The following is a 19,290-nucleotide window of genomic DNA, read 5'->3' as shown; positions in this document are numbered from 1 at the left end:
ATACCCAGAGTGAAGCATTGTAAGTTTGGGCAAAGAATGACCAGAAGCTATAAGCTGAAAAATTCAGAGTTCACATGGGACTCTGAGATGTACAAATATCAACCAGCTTGATCAGCTGGGGCATTTAGTAGAGATCCAATAAGGGTCATATGCAGACAGTAGGATTGAACTATCCCTAGAATAAAAGAAATGCTGGGTTCAATCCAACAAAGCTAAAACAAGCCTCTAAAGGAGTAATCTTATCCATAAGTAACTGCCTACTGGATAAAAACTCAATACTCTTTAAAGGAAGATTTAAAAATATACAAACATTCAACAACGTAACCTTTAAAATATCCAACATCTAAGCAAGAATTACTAGCCTCACCAGGTAGCAGAAAGATGTGACCCATATCAGGAAAAAAGTCAATTAATAGAAACATGCCTGAAAATGACAGTTGAAAAGACAGAATGAACAGACAGGCACGTTAAAACAGTTGTTTAAGTATGCAAAATATACTACAGGATTTTAAGAAAAATATACATAAAATGAGGAAAGAATGCACTTCTTGTGGTGAAAAAGAGAGTATCTGAAATGAAAGGTCAGTGACTGAAATTCAAAGCAAACTGGATGCTACAAGGAGAAAAGTAAAACTGAAAACAGCAATAGGAACTATCCAGAATGAAGCACCAAGAGGAATAAGACTTCAAAAAAACAAAAAACAAAACAAAAAACAAAAACAAAAACAAAAAACAGAAAGAAATGAACAAAATCCCATCAATCCTTGGGCAATATCAAGTGGTCTAACATATGTGTAATTGAAAAAGAGAAAAGAGGGAGAACAAATTTTTGACAAAATCAAGGCTGAAAATTTTCCAAATTTGTTAAAAACTATAAATACCACAGATCCAGGAATCACAATGAGCCCCAATGAAAATAAACAAAGAAAAGCACACCATCATACCAAAGTATATCATAATAAAATTACTAAAATTAGTAATAAAGAGAAAATCTGAAAAGCAGTCGGAAAAAAGCTATATTTTATAGTGTCATAGAGAGTATAGGAAATACTGCAGACTTCTGATCAAAACTATGCAACCCAGAAGACAATGGAATATTATCTTTGATATACTGAATGATACACAAATCAAACTCAAATTCTGTATCGAGTGAAAATAACTCTTAAAAATGAAAGCATAATGAAGACTTTTTGAGATAAATGAAAGCTTAGAGAATTCGCCATCAGCAGATCTACATTAAAGAAATGTTAACATAAGCTTCAACATCAGAAATGTTAACAAAGAAGGAAAATAATACTTGAATCTACACAAAAGAATGAAGAGCACCAGAAATAGGAAACCTGAGGATAAATATTAAAAATTTTTCATTAAAAATTTCTTTAAAATGTTAAGGCAAAAATGATAAAGTACTGTAGAGTTCATAACATATGCAGAAGTAAAATTTATAGCAGCAATAGCACAAAGGACAAGAGCATGTAGCTAAAAGTAAATGGTCTAGATAAAATGAAATAATGAAAAAGAACCCTCACTTCAAAAGAAAGCAAGGAAAGATGCAAAAGGTAACAAAGAACAGATGGGACAAGTAGAAAACAAATAGTAAGATGACATACCTAAACCAAACATATATGTTACATGTACTTGTAATTAAATGCAAATGATCCAAATACCCCAATTAAAGGTCAGGCACTATCAGACTGGATTTAAAAAGCAAGAAATTCATTTTAAATATAAAAACACAAATAGTTTAAAAGTAAAAGAATGAAAAAAGATATGCTGTGCAATGCTTATCATAAGAGAGCTGCAGTAGCTACATTAATAATAAAAAAAGAAGACTTTAGGAAAAGGAATAGCACCAGAGATAAAGAAAGACAATTTCATAGTGACAAAAAGAAAAATATAAGAAGATTTAACAATTCTAAATGTTTGTGTACCTACTAACAGAGCTTCATAATATATGAAACAAAAACTGACAAAACTTAAAGAAGAAATAGACAAATCCACAGTCATAGTTTGAATATATATATTTTATCATTCCTCTCTCAAGAATTAATAAAACAAATAGTCAGAAAAATCAGTAAACCAGTAAGGATATAGAAGATCCCAGCACTTTGGGAGGCCAAGGCAGGTGGATCACAAGGTCAAGAGATTGAGACCATCATGGCAAACATGGTGAAACCCTGTCTCTACCAAAAATACAAAAATTAGCTGGGTGTGGCAGCATGTACCTGTAGTTCCAGCTACTCAGGAGGCTGAGGCAGGAGAATCGCTTGAACTCAGGAGGCAGAGGTTGCAGTGAGCCAAGATCACACCAGTGCACTCCAGCCTGGTGAGAGGGTGAGACTCTGTCTAAAAAAAAATAAAAAAGATATGAACAAAAGTATAAATTAACTGGATCTAACTGACATTTACAGAAAACTCCACCCAACAATAGCAGAATACATATTTATTTTAAAGTTCCATGGAATAGTCACCAAGATAGACTATAATTTGGATCATAAAAAAACACTAAGCAAACTTTTAAAATTTGAAATCTCACCAAAAAATAATTAAATTAGAAGTAAAACACAGAAAAATGTTCAGAAACATACACAAATATTTGGAAGTTAAACATTATATTTTACATAGTCTATGGGTCAAAGAAGAAAATGCAAAGATAATTTAAAATTATTTCAAACTGAATGAAAATGAAGACATCACCATTTTAAAGTGTACAATTCAGTGGTTTTTATTATAGTCACCATGTTATACAATAATCACCACTATCTAATTCCAGAAAATTTTCATCACCTAAAAAGAAATGCTATAATATTAGCGGCCAGTCCAAACTCTTCCCTGTATCCCCTGTAAATCATGAATCTACTTTCTGTTTTTACGTATTTGCCCATTTTGGATATTTCATATAAGTAGAATCCTACACTATGTGGCCTTTTGTGTCTGGCTTATTTCACTTAGCATTCAGAAGGAATTTTAATGAAATGCTTACATTAGAAAAGAAGAAAGGCCCATTTTTGACTTGCTTACCAACATAATTCAATAGGGATAGAATAGTCCTCTCAACAAATAGTGCTGGAACACATGGATAGTCATATGTAAAAGAATGAAGTTGGAATCTTACCTCACACCTTATACAAAAATTAACTCAAAATGGATTAAAGACTTAAATGTAAGAGCTAAAAGTATAAAACTTTTAGAAGAAGTACAGGTGTAATTCTTTATGACCTTGAATTAGGTAATGGTGTCTTAGCTATGACATTTTTAAAAAAAATAGATAAATTGAACTTCATTAAAATTAAAAATTAAGTGAAAATTAAACCCATGGAATGGGAAAAGTTTTGCAAATCACATGTATGATAAGTGACTTACATCAAGAATATATAAAGAACTTTTTACAATGCAACAATAAAAAGACAACCAATTTTTTTTAAATAGGCAGAGGATTTGAATAGACATTTCCCCAAAGAAGACACACAAATGGCCAATAAGAACATGAAGAGATGCACATACCACTTCACACCCACTAAGATGGCTATAATAAAAAAGCGACAATAATAAGTGTTTTGAGAATGTAGACAGATTGGAAGCCTCATATGTCACTGGTTAAAATGTAAAGTGGTGCAGCTGCTTTGGAAAACAGTTTGGTGTTTTCTCAAAAAGTTAAACATATGTGCTAGGTCAATTGCTCATATGATTAGCATTTCTACTCCTAGGTATGTACCCAAGAGTATTGAAAATACATGTCTACACACACTGTATGTGAATGTTCATAGCAGCAGTATTTGTATTAGCTAGAAAGTGGAAACAACGCAAATGTGCATCAACTGATGAACAGATAAACAAAATGTAGTCTGTCCCTATCATGGAATATTATTCAGTTATAAAACAAATGACATTCCAATACATTCTACAACATGGATGAACCTTGAAAACACTATGCTCATTGAAAGAAGCCAAACACAAATTGTATTTTTCACATATTGTATAATTCCATTTGTATGAAATGTCCAGAATAAGCAAATCCATAGAGATGGACAGTAGAATAGTGGTTGCCAGAGGAAAGGGGAAGGAGGAATGGGGAGTGACTGCCAATGCATTTGGAGTCTCTTTTGGGGGTGATGAAAATATTCTGAACCAGACTATGGTGATAGTCGCACAATTTTGTGAATATACTAAAAATTATTGAATTGTACACTTTAAGAGAGTGAATTTTATGGTATGTCAATTATATCTCAATTTAAAAAATATTTGGTGTAAATGATTTTATGCTCCAGTGTTGATAATTGATAAAGGCTTAATGAGAGGCTCTTCTCAGCATTATGGTTCAACTCAGACCAACTCCTCCCTACAAAGGCTACAGAATCTATTTTTTCAAAAAGTCCAGCTCTTAGGAACTTTGTTCTTAGCTGTGGTTGCTACCAGGCTGCCTCTGAGGCCTGAAAAATCGTGTAATAGGCAGTAGAGGTTGAATTTTGTCTTTTAGTATCTATGCTTACTTTCCTGCAGTGTGAGTTCCTTAAAGTCTATTGCTAACTTGCACTCATAGGCTGCATTGAAAGAATGAAGAGTCATAGTGAGGCACTTTACAGTTTATAGAAAAGCATGTTCACATTTACCACTCTTTTGATCTTACACATTTAGATTTAAATTGGGCATTCTGAATGGCCACACAACAGCAGGCCCTAAACTCTAGCCCCAACCTCTCCGACTCCAAAAATCAAATCATTCTTAGAACAACTAAAATGTGCTTCTGAGCAAGTTATGGAGAAATGGCCTCCCACTCGCCCTCCCAAGAATATTATGAAGGCTCTTAGCCATTTAAAGAACAACTTCTGGCTGGGCACAGTGGCTCATGCCTGTAATCCCAGCACTTTGGGAAGTCGAGGAGGGCGGATCACGAGGTCAGGAGATCGAGACCATCCTGGCTAACATGGTGAAACCCCATCTCTACCAAAAATACAAAAAAACTAGCCAGGCGTGGTGGCGGGCATCTGTAGTCCCAGCTGCTCGGGAGGCTGAGGCAGGAGAATTGTGTGAATCCAGGAGGTGGAGCTTGCAGTGAGCCAAGATGGCGCCACTGCACTCCAGCCTGGGTGACAGAGCAAGACTCCCTCTCAAAAAAAAAAAAAAAAAAAAAAGAAGAAGAAGAAGAAAGAACAACTTCCACCAACAATCTTTTTTTTTTTTTTTTGAGACAGAGTTTTGCTTTTGTTGCCCAGGCTTGAGTGCAACACTTGGCTCACTGCAACCTCCACCTCCTGGGTTCAAGCAATTCTCCTGCCTCAGCCTCCCAAGTAGCTGGGATTATAGGCGTGCATCACCATGCCCAGCTAATTTTTTTGTATTATTAGTATAGACAGGGTTTCACCATGTTGGGCAGGCTGGTCTTGAACTCCTGACCTCAGAGGATTCGTCCACCTCGGCCTGCCAAAATGCTGGGATTACAGGAGTGAGCCACCACGCCTGGCCTCCACTAACAATCTTATATTGGTCTGCATTATGCAGAATGACCTGGACTATTAGTCATGAGGCAGTCCCAGATATTAAATAGCTTGGTTCAGTATGCTCATCTCATTAACCATGTGGTTTGGGGGGCCATTTTCAACCTGCAGGGGACACACACACACACACATACACACACACACACACCTCTCTTTACAGTAGGACATTGAGTCACCTATCTTTTCCCAGCAGTACTGTGACCAGGGCTGAGTTCCCACTTGCATTTCCTTCCTCCCTCTCTCCCTCCCCCTTCCTCCCTTCCCCTCTCTCTCCCTCCTTCCCTCCCTTCCTTCCTCCCTTCCTTCCTTCTTTCCTTCCTTTTTTAAAAAAAATTATGGTCAAATATACATAACATAAAATTTATCGCTGTAACCATTTTTAACTGTACTGTTTAGTGGTGTTAAGTACATTCTCACTGATCTCCAGCCATCACCATTATCCATCTCCAGAACTTCTTCTTGAAAAACAGAGACTTTGTATTCATAAAACATTAACTCCCCATCCCCCTCTCTCCACCCCAGCCTCTGGTAATCACCATTCTACTTTCTGTCTCTGTGAATTTGACTCCTCTTAGATACCTCATGTAAGTGGAATCACACAATATTTGTCCTTTGGCCACTTGTATTCCTTGATGGCAAAGAGTCATCTTGTTCCAGAGCTGGCCCATCGGACCAGGTGTTTGATGTGGCAGCCAGGAAGGACAGCAAGAGGAAGGATAGCAGAGTCTGGAGCGCAAACACATCCCCAGACAGAATCAGGAGGGCTCCCCTCATCCTGTCGACAGCTGGAAATTCTTTCTGCTCTTCAACAAGTTGAGTGTTACAAACAGGAGACTTTTCAAGCCCGATCCCAAACACAGGAATTCGTCCCTCGTCAGTCTGTCTCCTGGGCCCCATTGAGACAGCTGGACTTCCCACGCAAGCGAAAGCATTCAACCGGGAGTGCCTTTTCCTGGGCCAGCCTGTTCCAGCTTACCCTTGAAGGAGACCATCAGCTCCTGAAGAGCAACAGCTATTTTTCTGTCCCAAGTTGTGTAGAATGCAGTGTGGAGCACTTTTAAAAAGTCCATTTTGGCTATTAGCAGCAATCAATGCAATCTATGCCAGCTCAGGTTGGCATGATAATTTTATTTACTTAGCTAGTCCTTTGAAATTCACAGCAAGGATATGAGCCTCATGCATGATCCTCCCAGTGGCTTTTGTACAGGTGAATGAACCGATTCCTTATTGCGGGAAAAAAAAAAAAATCTTACGCTGGACTTGGAGTCAGGCCACAGCTAGACTGGAAGCAAGGAGACTAGAAAGTGAACATGGACCTGACAGGCTCTGTGATGTCCCAGGCCTAATCTGGTGGGAGTCCTGAGAACAGCCTGTGCTGTGTGTGCCCAGGTGCAAAGAATATGTAAACCTTTCCCAAGTGAAAAAGCTTAGCTTTCTCCAAATTCCCATTTGAAACTGCCTGTGTGACTGCAGAGTATGCACACTCATGCAGATAGGTGGAGTCCTATTCAACTTCTACAAAACACACTCATTTGTTGATTTGTTTTATTTCTGTATGGTACATTTCCTCCTAGGAGCTGCAAGGGTTAATAAGCTTCAGCAATCCTTTTACAATAGAGATGCTGCAAGGAGGGCAGAAGCTCTAATGACTCTGCAGAAGACCCAGCTGGAGGAAATGGGATCTCACGTGGGGATCAAGGGTTGTGAGAGTGGGAGGAAGATGTAGAGAAGAAGAAGTGTTTCATTGGAGACAATGTAAAGCCATGCCATCCTTTGCTGAAAGGGACAGGGAAGCAATTTCCCTGGAGGTTCAGAAAGTAGAATTATAGTTGCTGTTGGATGTTAAGTGCAGATCTGGAAGTCGTGGTGAAAAACTAGGAGGTTAACACTGGATGCTTATCCAAAGCCTCTGTTCTGATTCTCGTTGCCCAGTTTGTAGGAGGAAGAGCAGAAGAGAGGACAGTTGAGTGCAACTGTGGAGGGCACGTGGAGACACTGGGTAACAGCCTGGGATTCCTTGTTTTTCTGAGCACTGCATCAGGTATCAGGAAGGTGGGGCTGGGATGTGGGTCTGCTGCTGACCAGCATTCTGACCTGGAGCTGACTCTGCCACAGTTCTAACATCTGTGAAATGAGAGAATAAGATCTGATTTAAATTTAACAAACTTCTATTAAAGATGTGTAGGACACAACATTGAGTAATAACTGTTCATGGCCTGCAGGGTTACACAACTGGGGAGATGAGACACACACACACATACATTCAGATGTGGCTGTAATAGGGAACGAACAGTATTTTAAGGGAAAATGAGGCAGGAGAGAAATTGGTTTCACCTTTGGAGGAGGTAGGCCTTGAGTATGGTTGAATAAGGTGCTGATGGGTGGAAATGGACATAAAGAAGAGGAGGTGTCTCTGGAAGATAAAACAGGCGAACAAAAAGAGGGACCAGAAGACTGGACAGGTGCAGAGGGGCAGCTCTGGCAGTGAGCAGCAGGTGGCTATGGTGTGAGCACAGGTAGATATCACATAGCAGGGACTCAGGCAACATCTACTGAGTGACAGTGGCGGCAGTGAGGTTGTACTGGAAGACAGGGGAGGCACATGCATGTGAAGTTCATATGGGTTTCTAAGAGGGAGATGGGCCACTCTGATGGGCTCTGTGTCCAAGGACAGGGAGACCGCAGGAGAGGAGGCCCAAAGGCTGAGAGGTAAGGTCCAGGAGGAGATGGAAAGGGTTTGAATTCAGATAGCAACACCAGGGTGGGAGGGATCTGAAAAAGAGTGCAGATGCTCCTTCAGGTGTTCGGAGGCTGATCAGACATGCAGGGAGACAGAAAAGAAAGAGATGAAGAGAATGTTGGGTTTTGAGCCTGGGCAGTGGGAAGGGTAGAAATACAGAAAGAGACAAGCAGCCTCAAGGAGAGGTTTGGGGAGGAGACGATCAGTTCAGCTTTGTGAGAAGTTGTGCAGGGTGTCTAAGCAGAGACGGCCAGCAGAGTAGGCCAGTAGAAATGTGGGGATTTGGGGAGCTGGAAATCAGTGGCTCATGGAAACACGGGCTGAAGATGTGGACACGGAGGAGATAGAAGTGATATGCTGGGAGAGGAGGCCCGGTGGCCCATCCCTGCAGAAAAAAAGCACAGGGATGGGAGAGAAATGGAAACCTGGCAGGAAGTCACCAGGAGAACCCATGGAGAGGACGCAAAGGGTGTGGGGGAAGCCCAGAAACTCTGAGGAAGCCGCTAGGGAGTTGGCTCTAGCGCCACCATCATGAGGAGGGCCACTGAGAATGGCCTTCAGCAGCGGCCGATGGCCAGGGCTGGAGAAGAGGAAGGTGAAAGGACCCAGTGAGAAGTGTGTGATAAAGGGGACAAGAGCAGACATGGTGTGCTGAGAGAAAGCCGTCTAAAGGAAGACCTTTTAGGACAAGGAAGAGGATGCCATGCTTGTGGCTGTGCACTGGAAGCACCGGAGTTCCTGCTGCCACACAGCTTCCAGTCCAGGCCAAGGACGGTGGTCACTTGGTGTGGAAGACACAGGAGCTGTTGCGTTTGGACCCAGGTATGGAAGTTAGTTTTGCAAAGGAGGTGGGGACATCCTCTGCTCTCGAGGGAAGGAAGGGTGGTGATGTGAGTGAGTGAGCTCTGAGCGGGGTGAGAGGAGACTCCAGGGACCCTGTGGGAAGGCCTGGACCTGCTCAGTAAGGTGGGTGCTGAGAGATTCTGCAGGTAGAAGGTAGAGTTGGGGGTCTGAGGCATCTGAGGAGAGTGACAGTGGCCAGCTGACAGTGGCCTGAGGGGAGAGCCGGGACTCAGCCTGCGCTGGGCCTGCAGCCACACCTCCTCTGGGGCCTGGCAGCCGGAGGTGTGGAGTGAATGGAGTGGATGGCCATGCGGGGCCCTCGGGGCAGGCCTGGGGAAAGTCAAGAGTGAGGGTGCTGAATGCCTGAGATCAGGCAGGCAAGGGAGCCCAGGGAAGCTTCTAGGGGGAGAGGCGGGGGCACAAGAGCCAGGGTGAGAGCAGGAGAAGGGACAGGTGAGGGGAGGAAGCTGCGGCCGGAGAGTGGACATCAGCAGCCGAGTGGCTGGAGGTGTCTAAGGGAGCCAGGCAGGTAAGTGACAGATAGACCAGTGCAGCGGCTGAGAAGTGGGGTCCCTGAAGGAGGGGCCACAACATGGAGAATGGAGTGGCTGGGCCGGCTGCAGAGCTGATGGGTGACTGAGGAAGAGGGACCAGCAGGGCTGGAGCAAAGAGCCTTGGCTGGGGAAATTGCTGTGGACAGGCCTAAGCAACAGCACCTGTTGGGAAGCCAGGAGGCTCCCAGAGGCAAAGGGGGCCTGCTCTGTTCATGTTCACTTAACCCCACTCCTTGAGGGCCTGGGCTGAGGTGCTGAGGCCTGAGTTTCATGCCCGGGAACTGTGATGCTGAGGGGAAGGCATGAAAGGTGGCTCCTTCAGCTGCTGACCCATGGCCCTGCAGCCTGCCCAGGAGCACTCTGCAGCCACCAGCTACCTGCAGCTGCTTTCCTCGTCCAGGGAGGTTAAAGCCCCATTCTAGGTCAGGCCCTTAGGCATGGAGAGTCCAGCAGTTCCTCTTTCACAGCCCCAGGACTCCCTCACCATGCTACAAGCAGGGCCCCTCTGAAGCCGAGCATCTCCTGTGTGCTCCCAAGCCAGGGAACTCGCACTAGGGAAGGATTCAGAGTGGCGGTGGGGGACAGGCCCTCGGCACTTCCCTGTTAGAGAGACAAGCCAAGAGCACAGCTGGACGCCCCACTCGCAATTTGTTCAGCTCAGTTTGATTCTCTTTCTCTCCCTGGTGAGCTTCAGTTTGGAGTTGTTTGCTCTTCATCAGCAGTTTCTGGAAATGTGGTGTTTGGAGAGGGTTAGGGAGGCCTAAAAGAAGGGCAGGGAAGCTGAGAGGCTGTGCTGGTGCCCAGCTGCACCTGGGGTGGTCTCCCATGGCATGTGCCATGCCCAACCCTCAGGCCTGCCGCCCTCATCAGACCTAGGTGTCCTTTCTTAGGCCTCTCAGGACCTTTGGCCTCATACCACCCCTGGCTAGAAACTGCCACGGGCTCCTTCCACCCAAACCAGAACCTTCCTTTCTTGATTCCTTCCCCTGAAGTCTGGGATTTCTTTGCCTTTCGGCCTGGCTCTTCTTTCCTCTGGAGGCCTGTGTGAGAAGGGGCAGGAGGTAGGGCCAGGCCTGTCCTCCCAGGCAATCGACAGCCCCTCCTCCTGCATTGCCAGCCACCCTCTTTCTCCCCAGCACCCCACAGGATGACTGGCCCTCCTTAGAATGTGCCTCCCTGGGGCTGTGTGCTCGCCATCCTTTCCTGGTGCCCCATGGTATTTGTCCACAGCAGAGGAGGGAGGCACAAAGGCTTTGTACAGAGACCCCGGGCAGAAGAAGATAAATGGAATTTGCAATAAATCCAGGAGCAAAGTTGTAACTTGACTTAAAAACAAACAAAAGGGCCAGAACTGCACTTAAGCTCGGCAGAAGCTCATCTCCCAGTGTAAACAGAAACGGGCGGACGTGGACTGAGGAGCCTCACGGGCCTGGGCTGGCAAGGGAGGGGTCTGGAGCAGGGCTGGCCTCAGACTTCCTCTGGAAGAGATGGGCTGTGGGGGAGGGTCTCTGTGGCCTTGTGAAAGGAGAAAGAAGGTGCTGGCATTGTTGTTTGCCACGCATTTTTCCATGACTTACTCTTTCAAAAGGATACTCTCAGGATTGGGACAAGAAGGTTGTTTTCAAACTGGTGCTGGGCAGATAAAAGCTGGGACCAATGGAGAGCAAACAGAAGTGCTGGCATGAGCTCCCGGCCTCAGCCTTCCCTGGACACTGGAGCTCAGTTAAGCCTCTCCACGGGCTCAGAGGGGCTGGGTGCGCCACACTGTGTTTCCCTCAGTGGCCCGCCCGCATGACCCTGGAAAGGTCATTCTTGCTGCAATCACTGTGCCTCACCTAGAAGTGTGAGGCTGGACTTAAATTATGGCACCTTGTCTTTATATGTGACACTTCATAATTTACATATGACACTCCATAATTTACATATGACACACCATAGTTTACATGTGACACTCCCTAATTTCAACATGCCTGCACATACCTGCGCCCCCTCAACTACTCAAGGAATTGGGTGGATCAAATATTATCATCATCTTATGGGTAGGGAAACTGACACAGAGAAGTAAAGAGACCTAGCCAAGGTCACACAGCAAATTAGCAGTTGCCCCAGATCCGTGCGGTAGGAAAGGTGGGTCCCGAGGTACAGTTCCGACTCAGTTAATAACAAACTGTGTCATCTTGAACGAGCTGCTTAACCTCTCTGGGCCTAGGCTTTCATCTAAGATGCGATTCTTTCCAAGGGTTAAACAGATTGGCTCCCACCCTCTTCAACTCTTTGTGGCTGGGTTTTTCAAAGTCAGGAAGCCCAGGGAACCCAACGATGTGTCTAGGACCATACAAAACCACAGTTTAAACATGGCATACCTTTCCGGAGCCTCATTTCTACACTCAGATATTTTTGGAGGAAAAAAAGCCAACATAATGAAATCTTTTTTCAGATTGTAAAATAAGATGGTGATATTGTAGAAGATGCAAAAATTCCAATTTTAAAAGCGAAACAGAAAACTTCAAGGACACGTGGTGCTTGGTGTCGTCTGTTTGAGGTTCTGCAGAGTACGTATTTGCTCCCTCCTGACTCCTGGGAGCTTGGTGGCAGAGTTTGGGAAGTGTTGCCAGGGAACCCACCCTGAGAAGCCTGGGTTGGCTCTTTCTAATGCATAGTTGAGCCTCACTAGGCAGTGAACTGCCCATGTTCCTGGTGAAGGTGAGATGGAGCTGTTTTCACAGCATCTTACACAGTTGTTCTGGTCCTAAGCTGCACGTTAGAATCACCTGATGAGCTTTCAAACAATACTCATGCCAGGGTCCCACCCGGCCCAAGGGCACCAGAGTTCCTGCGAGTGTGGTGAGGGCACACTGTGTTCTAAAAACTCCCCGGTGATTCAAAAGTGCAGCTTCCGCTGGGGACACTGACTGACAGTTTAGACTTCAGAGTTCAGGGATCCTCAGAGTGTCTCTGTCCCTGACAGAAAACAGTGGCACAGACAGCGTGTCCCCTACTCTCTACCTACCAACCACACTTAGACTAGCGGGCAAATGAGACTGCATCCCAGAAGCCCACCCCCAGGTAAAGAAAGGGTGCGGAGGTTAGGGGTGAGTGGAGAACAAGATGAAACTTTGCAGGGGAGCAGGAAGGCTGTCCTGTGTTGGATAGCGTCCCCCCAAATTCATGTCCTTTCCAGATCCTCAGAACGTGACCTTATTTGGAAATAAGGTCGCTGTAGATGTAATTAGTTAAGACACAGAGTGGGGTAGGCCCTTTGTCCAATCTGACTACTGTCCTTATGAGAAGAGAGAGAGACAGCACACGTGCAGACGGAGGTGCACGCCCAAGCACACCAGGAGCTAGACGAGGCCTGGAACAGGCTGTAGAAAGTAAATGTTCCTCTTCAAAGTTTCCCTTCTTGTTAAACTGTTAGCCAGTCGGGTTTAGTTTGGATTGTGAGGTCTGGCTCCAGTCAATGGAGACAAGACACAGTAGCAGGGACAAACTGCCTAACGGAGGGATAAAAATTGCTTCCCTCCTTTGCTCAGGTGTGCTCTCGCCATTGTTCCATCTGCGATGAGCACCCTTTCTGCAGAAAGTAAAAATGGCCTTGCTGAGAGAATTAAATTTATGTTTGAGTGCTATTTCTTTGCAGCACCAGGGAACAAGCATTCTGTTTCTAAATAAACATTTTACATATAACACAGGCTCTCCCTCGGCGCACCCAGAAGGAACCCGCCCTGCTGTGACACCTTGATTTCAGACTTCTTGGATCTAGAAATGTGAAAGAATGAATTTCTGTTATTTTAAGTAAAACTTGACCAAGTCAGCCCTATAGGAAACTAATGCAGAGGCTGATGTCAGTGAGGCCTCCCTTAAGGACTGGAGGGAGGGAGGCTGTGGCACCCCCCTGGCCACACTGGTGGGCATCTGAAGAGCCACAATGTTGCTGGCTTGACGCCAGCAGTTTTTTGAAGGAAATGAACACTGGTGGGCTTGTTTTACTGAAAAGCTGAGGGGACGGAGTAAACAGGACCTATCCAAAGTGTCACTCTCTGAAGAAAAGATGAGAACACAGGATCCAGTTCACTCACTCCTTCATTCACTCACTCACTCGCTGACCACACCCCCTCAGGGAGCCCTACCATGCGCTAGGCTCCCAGAACACAAAAGTACATGAGACCAGAGCAGCCTGGCCCTGGCCTCAGGGAGCCTGAGCCAGTGCTCTGCTCATCAGTGAGGAGGCGGGCCCACGGGCACTAAGATTTCTCCAACCGTGACATTCGATGACTTAAAGGGAGGCAGGAGGGCAGCCCCGGAGACCATGGCGCTGCCGATGGGGCATTTTCTGTGGTCACAGCTGTTAACGGGCAGGGCCGAGGAAGGGCTGAGGGGCTGTACACCCATGAGGACATGGAGCTGGCCCCTGCTCTCCTGGGGCACCTGGTGAAGCACGCTTTACTGGAAGGCTGATGGGATCAGGGACAAAAGGCGGCCCGGCCTGGCCGGTGCAGCCTCTGGCGGGACACTGCGGGAGGTGAGATGGGCTCAGTGGCCACCGATAATTGTACGAAGCTGAAAAATCTCTAGAATATTTCCAGCCCTTTGCACTTATCAAATATCACAATAGAAACCCTAGCAATTTGTGTAGGACCCTTTCCAGAAGGAAGGGGACTTCACCGGCGTGGCCTTGTGCAGGGGAAGCCTCTTGGAGTTTCAGCCTGGGAGTAGGCTGGGTCTCCCTGTTCTGGGCTCACCCCACCTTCTCCAGCCACTCTCGCGTGCACCTGGCCTCACCATGAAAGGCGAATTTCTAGACGGACTCCTCAGCCAGGAGACGTCTGCACTTCTCAGGCTCTTTGGTTTTCCCTTCACATTTTTAGGAGTTACGTGACACCCAGCAGCCAGCGATCCTGGCAGGCTAAGAAATACAAAGTTCAGGGTCTGAGGCCGCTGTGGCCTCCACTGTGGTTTTTCTGGAGCTCTGTTTCATTTGGGCTGGAGTGAACGCTTCCCTCCGGAGACCCCAGCAGGCAGAGGCTGAAGAAAGTTGAAGGAACAGTCATTTCCACTGTGGTTGGGTGGTGTTCGTCTGGCACGGAGGCAGCCTGACAGCATGCGGACAGGGGGCCAGGGCGGCCGCAGGGCTGGACATACTGAAGGAGTGGCCTAAGGCGAGACGCGGCATGCCCAGGCTCCCTCTCCGTCTTCAGGACAGCTTCACAACAGCAGCAATCATTAACTCTCCCAGTGTTTTTATTATAAGTCCATGTTACCTGACACTTCAGCAGAATTAAAACAGAACAACCATTTGCAGTTAACTTGGCCTTTTATGACCTCACAGACTTTTACAAGGATGTCTCAGGTCACCTTATTTTCAAAGGGAAGGCAGGAGGCATGATAGGGACCCCAAGAAAGAGCAGAGAACAGACTCCCAAATCGAAAAGATAAATGAAAAAAAGTAGATAACGTGTTTTATGGTTGTAAAAGCAACATATAGTCACAGAGGACAATTTGGAAGACACAGAAAAGTATAAAAAATCACGTAGAAGCTACACATCCCTACAGACCACTATCAGTATTCTGGGCTGTATCCACCCTTCCTGGTGGTGAAAAGAGCTCTTTGCATGTGTTCCTTAAAAACGAAGGTGGACCCAGCACTTTGGGAGGCCGAGGCGGGCGGATCACAAGGTCAGGAGATCGAGACCATCCTGGCTAACACGGTGAAACCCCATCTCTATAAAAATACAAAAAATTAGCTGGGCGTGGTGGCGGGTGCCTGTAGTCCTAGCTACTCGGGAGGCTGAGGCAGGAGAATGGTGTGAACCCGGGAGGCGGAGCTTGCAGTGAGCCGAGATCATGCCGCTGCACTCCAGCCTGGGTGACAGAGTGAGACTCCGTCTCTAAAAAAAAAAAAAGGAAGCAGATTTGGCACTATAGTTTATTATTTCATAAGTGAGGCCCTAAAAGCCTGTAATATTTCAGGTAAATTTGATATAGGGATCAATAAAGAGAATAAAATTAACTCACAAGCAATTGAGGGCCTAATCCATATAAGGCACTCCATTGGGTACTATGGGGGATTAGAGATGTCTGACGTTTGGACTCTGGCCTTGAGACACTAGAGGGAGGGGAGGGGAACATGTAAGAGCAGCTTTGATGGTCATATCCTCAGCTCCAGACATTGGGCCCTCAAAATGGTTTGCTGCATTGAGCAGAGTGCAGCCCATCCCAAAGGCTCCTCATTATTTATTCACTCAGCAAATATATACCTGTCCCTACTGCATGTCAGGCATATGGGTGTTTAGGTTTTGGAGCAGGGAAGCACTGTCGTGAGACCAACATTTCAAGAGATTTATACGAGCACTGCTGACCAGATGAAAAGCATGATGGGTAATGTTATGTGTTGACTTGCCTAGGTCATAGTACCTGGATATCTGGTCAAATACTAGGCTAGGTGTTTGCTGTGAAGGTATTTTTTAGATGACATTAACATTTCCATCAGTAGACTTTGAGTAATCAGATTACCTTCTGCAATGTGGGTGGGCCTTGGACAATCAGTCGAAGGCCTTAAGAGAAAAGACTGAGGTCAGATTTCAGATTTTCCAGCCTCTGCAATTGCATAAACCAATTTATTAAATTCTCTTTGCCTTTCTATCATCTAATATCAACCTATCATGTATCATCTATCTATCTATCCATCCATCATCCATCCACCCACCCATCTATCCACATCCAACCCTGTTGGTTCTATTTCTCTGGAGAGCCCTGAGTAATAGAGATGGGACTGGACAAAGGCAGGAGGAGGGAGAGCTGGCCGTTCAGAGTGGGTGAGGAAGGTCAGCTGGGCCAGTCAGGATGCTGGGAGGGGTATGTGAACATATGTCTACGTTTGTGTGAACATCATAACCGTGTGTGTATGTTTGTGCATTTGTGTGTGTCAGTATGTGTATGCTTACGCCAGTATATGTGTCTCTGTGCCTGTGTGTCTGTCTGTGTGTGTTGTGTATGTATCTGTGTATATGTACCTGTCTGTATGTCTTTGTGTGTATTTGCATGTGTGTGCCTGTCTGCATGTCCACATGAGTATATCTGTGTCTGAGTGTGTGTTGGTGCATGTCTACGTGAATCTGTGTGTCAGTGTGTGTGTTTATCTACATGAATGTCTGTGTCCAGTGGGGAATGCAGGCAGTTGAGACAGCCTGCTGGAAGGGAGAGTACCAGCTGAGTCTGGGGACCAGACAGAAAGGTGGACAAGCAGGAAGGCAGGTCACATGGTGGGCAGAGCTGGAGCAGCCTACAGAAGGGAGCAGGAGACTCAGGTCAGTTAGGGAACAGGAGGGCCAGAGGTAAAATGTGGTGCAGGGAGGTCTTTGGGGGCAGTTTAGAGACATACACATCCCATTCCTGCCCAGTGACGGGTTTTTCAAAGGACCAAGCAGGTTGGGACAATAAGGCTTGCACAGAGCGGGCGGCAGTGGAGAGGAAGACCTGAGGTTGAGGCCCATGAGAATGGTGAAGAGAAATAGGGCAGTCAGGATGGGAATTGGTTTGGGGTCAATGATGACTTCAATTTAGACCTGTTGGGCTTGTGGGAACCACAGAATAAGACTTTCAAGGGTGAGGAGGGGTAGTGACCAGTGTCATGTTCCAGAAAGGACAAGGAAAATGCAGAGTGAGGAAAAGCCACTGGGTTTGACAAGAGGGAGGGGAGGTGGTGGGCCTGCATGTGGAGGGCAGCATTTGTGGGCCCCCTACTATGAGTATATGGAAATGAAAGAACAGGAGAATACCACATGAATGGCGGCAGAGCTGAGTGACGGGTGCCCTGTGCAGATCTGAATGAAGAATGAAACTCAGTCATCAACACATGCAGGCCTGATCCCATTAAGTACTTCCTCTGAGAGTTAGCAAACTGATATCCTTTAATCATGCCTTATATTTATAAAGGCCTTTCTCCAAAGAACTCCAAGTGCTCAAAAACATTAATTAGTGCACTCTCCCAGCCCCGTTGAGGGAAAAGTTGGTAGCAGGTATCATCGTTCTGTTTATAGGCATGGAAACTGTGGCCAACATGAAAATGACATTGCCAACCAAGGTCACAAAGCTAGTCTGTGGCCAGGAAGGAGGAGAGCCAGGGAGATGTCCTACCTGGCTCTCCTCCTTCTGCAGCCAGGCCATTCCTACATTACCCACATCTTGCCAGGACCCGCCCCCACCCCAAGTTACCAGTGAGACTTGGCTATGAGACCAACTACAGGATCCAAGGCCTCAGAGAGTGGCCACAGGATAATCCCAGAGGGATCTTGGGGCCAGGTGTGGGGCTTGGGGACCAGGTTTTTGTCTGCTCTGTCTTGGACTGCATGGGAACCTAAGCAGCTTACTTCTGCTTACTTATTTACTACCAGCAAATACTGAGACCAAACAATAACAAAATTTCCAAACTCAAGAAAGCATGCAGTCACTCAGTTTGTGTTTCATGGGTACCCGCACACAAGAATTCTCTAGAGCCGTAAAGTAAGGAAATATCCCAATCCTTATGCTTCAGGCTATGCAAAACCCAACCATGTGCTCAGAAGCAAAATGCTCTTAAATGCAAAGAATATCCAGGACAGCCCACTAAGAAGATGCTTTGGCCGCCTCTGGTGGTGATGATGACACCTGCCACCAGTTTACCCTAAAGGAGGCTGGGAGAGTGAATTAATGGATATTTTTGAGCACTTGGAGTTCTCTGGAGAAAGGCCTTTATAAATATAAGGCATGATTAAAGGGTATCAGTTTGCTAACTCTCCGAGCTTGGGTTTTATCAGGCTATGAAAGGAAGGAAATGCCAGGGGTCCCAATGGCAGAGGTGATCCACAAAGCTCTCTACTGTGGCCCCAGAGGGTGCAGATGTAGGCATCATTAACTTAAAGGCACGCAGTCCTCCCCAGGACCGCACCTGCCAATGCCGAGCCCTGTGGGCTGCCAATACCCAGGCTGTTGGATAATGAGGGCTGGCTCCTGTGGGATCAGTTAAGCAGTGCACATTCCCAGTCTAGAGTTTAATACCCCAGACATGGGTGGACAGGGGAAACTCAAGGGGCCACCAGCATGCTGGCCCAATGCCAGAGTTTAATTAGGCCCTAAATCTCCAGTGATTACATGAGGGGCCCAATCCCCTGAGGCCAGCCAAAGGGAGAAGCATCCCAAACAGCATTGTATCGGCCTCTTTTGAGTCTTTCCCCTCAACTCATTGTTTGTGGAGGCGTTGCTTGTTAGTGCAAAGAATCCCTTCTGAGTCACTGAGTAGCTGTGCAGAAAATCAGAGGGCCGCTGCCTAAGGATCTTGGCCATCTCCTCAGGTAGGCTGTTTCCCACACCTGCCTGCCGTATCCCGCGGGACAGGGAGTCCTGTAGGGGGACAGGGAGTCCTGTAGGGGGACAGGGCCCACAGTTACACTTCCATTCTTGGATTTCAATGGGTGTTTGGTCAGAAGTCAGCAAAACTATGACTTGTTCAGAAAACAGAATGATTAGGCTCTTTGAGAGACCCCCAAAGGCCCAACTACTCTGCAGAGCCAGGGCCTGGGACCCCTGGGGAGGAAGAGGATTATGTGAAGTTCTGAAAGGAGGAAGGACCTGAGACTTTCAGAGAATTTCTGTCTTTTCCTTCTTGTCTCCATCCTTCTTT

The 19,290-nt window shown here is 46.1% G+C and overlaps 1 protein-coding gene across 5 annotated transcripts in view; it reads right to left on the bottom strand.

Moving 5' to 3' along the window:
• The window catches only part of RAD51B (RAD51 paralog B), an 851,179-nt gene that overhangs the window by 67,424 nt on the left and 764,465 nt on the right, over positions 1–19,290 (bottom strand). Inside the window, exons 11-12 of one of the 5 annotated variants that reach the window (XM_077941271.1) lie at positions 16,146–16,186; positions 6,604–7,619 (exon numbers count right to left, since the gene is read on the bottom strand). The exons of 1 other annotated variant lie outside the window; for it this stretch is intronic. In XM_077941271.1, coding sequence (XP_077797397.1) covers positions 7,533–7,619; positions 16,146–16,186 — 128 coding nt within the window. In that variant the 3' untranslated portion in view covers positions 6,604–7,532. Of the gene's footprint in view, positions 1–2,029; positions 2,347–6,603; positions 7,620–16,145; positions 16,187–19,290 lie in introns of those variants that run through there. 3 more of the 5 variants (XM_077941270.1, XM_077941269.1, XM_077941274.1) reach the window with 3 other exon arrangements.

Source organism: Macaca mulatta, chromosome 7 (assembly GCF_049350105.2).
Source record: "Macaca mulatta isolate MMU2019108-1 chromosome 7, T2T-MMU8v2.0, whole genome shotgun sequence".
Lineage (NCBI taxonomy): Eukaryota > Metazoa > Chordata > Mammalia > Primates > Cercopithecidae > Macaca > Macaca mulatta.
This window is presented reverse-complemented; position numbering and strand designations above follow the sequence as displayed.